Source organism: Propithecus coquereli, unplaced genomic scaffold, assembly GCF_000956105.1.
Source record: "Propithecus coquereli isolate 6110/MARCELLA unplaced genomic scaffold, Pcoq_1.0 Scaffold9, whole genome shotgun sequence".
Classification (NCBI taxonomy): Eukaryota; Metazoa; Chordata; class Mammalia; order Primates; family Indriidae; genus Propithecus; species Propithecus coquereli.
This window is the reverse complement of record NW_012155284.1, coordinates 2,427,740-2,431,310: the sequence shown is the minus strand read 5'-3', so window position 1 is coordinate 2,431,310 and position 3,571 is coordinate 2,427,740. Positions and strand designations below refer to the sequence as shown.

The window sequence follows — 3,571 nt, the reverse complement described above, 5'->3', positions numbered from 1 at the left end:
CACTCTTGCTCAGGCTGGAAGGCTTGACCTTTCTAAAGTTGGGAAGGGATGCATAGTAGGAATAGCACACCATATAGAGACAATAGACATTAATAACATTAAGAACATACAGCTGTGTGCCAGAAGTGATGTTTCAGTCAACGATTGGATCACATATATGACACTGGCCTCGTAAGATTACATGTATTTTTACTATACCTTTCCTATGTTTAGATATGTTTAGATGCACAAATATTAATACTTACTATTGTGTTAAAGTTGCCTACAACATTCAGTATAGTAACATGCTATACAGGTTTGTAGCCTAGGAGCAACAGGGTATACTATATAGCTCATATAGCTTAGGTGTGTAGTAGGCTATACCATCAAGGTTTTTGTAAATATACTCTATGATTGCACAATGATGAAATCGCCTAATGATGCATTTCTAAGAACAAAATCATAAAATGTAAAAGTTTTAGGAAATGATGAAGTTTGATTCTTTATTACTCAACCAGCAGCATCTACCAGCCACAAGAGTCTCTGATTACTTCAGTTTTAGATAGTGTCGAAGTATAGAGATGAATCTCTAAGTTTAAAACATTTTATTTGAGAAGCAAGAATTGCAGTTTGGGGCATACACATAGACCGGGTTGTCTTGGGTATATCTGAAGAACAAAGAGAAGAAGGTGGTAAAAGTAGGTTTTATAGAAAAGAGAAATGTTATGTATTGTTTTGAAAGAAAGGTCATTGGCACTAGTAAAGTTTTGGGATCTGGCAAGCTCTGGTGAGTGACTGCAGTGGGTAAAACTAGTCTTAAGAGTCTAAGCAGCTGTTAGATAAAACTGGTTTCAGGTTACAGCAAGCAGTTTCAGTAGCCAGGCTTGCAGAGAACTAGATTTTTCCAGCAATGTTATGTGTTCAGAGGGCTTCTGCAATCCCCTACCCTACCGTGGCCTCTCTTGACTCTGTTTTAGTTGGATATTACAAGAATGACCCACTTCGTATGATCAATGTTCACAATACTCTTTTGGTTTTCTTGGTGAATCCTTAATGTCAGTATCTTTAGGTCTTTCCCCTTGAGCTGGTCAAGAGTCTTCCCAGCTTCTACCTGGAGGGAAGTACTCTGGCTCCCTGGGCTCTGGAGAGGCTGGGGGTCTCCGTATACAGTAAGCCTGTGTTCCCATTGTCCTCCTGGCTTAGGTACAGGTACTCCACCAACTGTGCCTGTTTTGCCTTCCCAGAGAAGAAATCTCCAGTCTGCTGCTTATGTGGGGGAAGGACAGTTGCCTTTGAGCTTGGAGTGTGGCAGAGGTCTAGAGATGAAATTGCTTGGAACCAGCCTCTTTCTTTTAGAACCTCCCTTTGCTCCATTTCCAGAGCTACTGGTGCCCTAATTCTTGAGTCTTTTGAGCATTTTGTCATGAAAATAAGAGTGGTTCTTGGTTTTCTTAATTACTTACTTAGGATTTAGCTTTCAAGTGTCTTGAATTGGTTATTGCTCATCTATATTCCCTTCTAGCTTTATTTTTATTTTTTTTTTCGAAACAGAGTCTTCCTCTGTTGTCCTGGCTACAGTGCTGTGGCATCAGCCTAGCTCACAGCAACCTCAAACTCCTGGGCTCAAGCGATCCTCCTGCCTCAGCCTCCCGGGTAGCTGGGACTACAGGCACGCGCCACCATGCCCGGCTAATTTTTTCTATATATTTTTTAGCTGTCCAATTAATTTCTTTCTATTTTTGGTAGAGACGGGGTCTCGCTCTTGCTCAGGCTGGTCTCGAACTCCTGAGCTCAAACAATCTGCCCGTGTCGACCTCCCAAAGTGCTAGGATTATAGGCGTGAGCCACCGCGCCCGGCCAACTTTTTTTATTTTTAGTAGAGATGGGGTCTCGCTCTTGCTCAAGCTGGTCTCAAACTCCTGACCTCAAGTGATCCTCCCACCTCCTATCCTCCCAGAGTGCTAGGATTACAGGTGTGAGCCACCGTGCCTGGCCCTGTCCAGCTTTAGATATTTCATTTGCTATTGTCACCCCTTCTAGTCTCTCTTTCCTTTATGGGCTTGTATCTTAAAAAAAAAAAAAAAAACAAACAGCAAAACCCTGTTATAATGGAGTTTCAGGAGCAAGTAAAATTAGATCCATTTTTCAATATACCACCTTCACCCTGACCCCAATGTTCTTTTTTTTTTTTTTTAAATCACATTATTGTTAGGTTCATTGCTTTAGTGGAAATCTGCCTCTTTAAAAAATTCTATGCTGGTTATGAATTGGCATAATGAGACCAAAATACTGTTGTTATATTTTCTTCTGATTTGTTACCTAAGAGCCAAGGAAATGTCTGAGGACCAGGAGTGTTTTAAAGTCTCTGGAAAAATTGAAAGAATTCTGCTGCGATTCTGCGCTTCCTCAAAATAGAGTCCAGACAGAACCTCCTCTTCAGGAGAGATTTGCAGTTCTGCCAAAATGTACTGATTTTGATGATATCACTCATCTACGTGCAAAGAATGCAGTTTCTTCTGAAGATTCCAAGTCTCAAATTAATCAAAAGGTATGTAATTGCTATATACATGAATATCCAATTACCCAGAATAGCAGGTTCTAAAGTATTGGTAGATTCTGTGGGGTCACTCGGGGCAATGGTGCCTAGATTTGGCTGATCATCCAAATTAGCTGAGGGAGCTTTTGTTTTTTAGTTTAGCTTTGTTTTTGAAATCCCTGGAGATTCTGATTTACTGTTTTTTAGGGAGGGATGAATTGGTTTGTATTAAGACAAAACAAAATAAAAGCCTTCCAGGTAATTCTACTATCCTGCCTAGATTAGGATCCATTGACTTAGGGGGATTCTTTATTGGTAATTAATGCAAGAGTGATTTCTCATAGTTTTCTTTATAGCTTCCATGATTAGCATGGAAAATCACAATGGGCAACTTCTATAGCTGTTTTGAGGTTTTCAGTTGAAGGCTTGGCAGATAAGTAAATTCAAAGGTAAGCCAAATAGATATGGGCTTTGTACTTCTTCCATTGTTTCTTGTGTGACTTTTAATGGTTTTCATCATTGCAAAATCAGGGAATTTAACTTTTGCTCCATCACTGAAATCTATAATTCAGAACATTGGTTGGTTCTGAACCTTAGCTTTAAAAAATTAGAGTCATTTGGAGAACTTAAAAAAACCAAAAACTGATATTAAGAACCTTCCCTCAGAATCTTATTTAATTGATCTTCACTGAGAATTGAGCATGGATAGTTTTTAAAAGTTCTCATTTGATTTTAATGTATAGCCATGGTTGGCAACAATTGAATTAGAGAAATGGTTCTATATATGTATATGTGTGTGTATATATGTATATATATTTTTGAGTCATTGAAATTCTAAAAACACTGTGGCTTCTTTCCTCAGAAAAATGCTTGGGCCAATAAAATTTTGCCTGTAATTTTCAAAAGTTCACATTCCTTCTTCCCACAAAGTCCAAATCCATGAACTCCTCCCTCAGCCAGGCTAATTGATTGACTTATATCATCAGGATAAAAGGGGTGCTTTTGTTCTTAATCTGTTTTTTTTTTTTTTTTTTTGAGACAGAATCTCACTCTCTT

General features: G+C 38.8%; 1 protein-coding gene across 1 annotated transcript in view; it reads left to right on the top strand.

Moving 5' to 3' along the window:
• MSH3 (mutS homolog 3) overlaps positions 1–3,571 on the top strand; it is a 209,051-nt gene that overhangs the window by 5,652 nt on the left and 199,828 nt on the right. Inside the window, exon 3 of the mRNA XM_012664615.1 lies at positions 2,304–2,527. Within this exon, the coding sequence (XP_012520069.1) occupies positions 2,304–2,527 (224 nt within the window). The remainder of the gene's footprint in view (positions 1–2,303; positions 2,528–3,571) is intronic.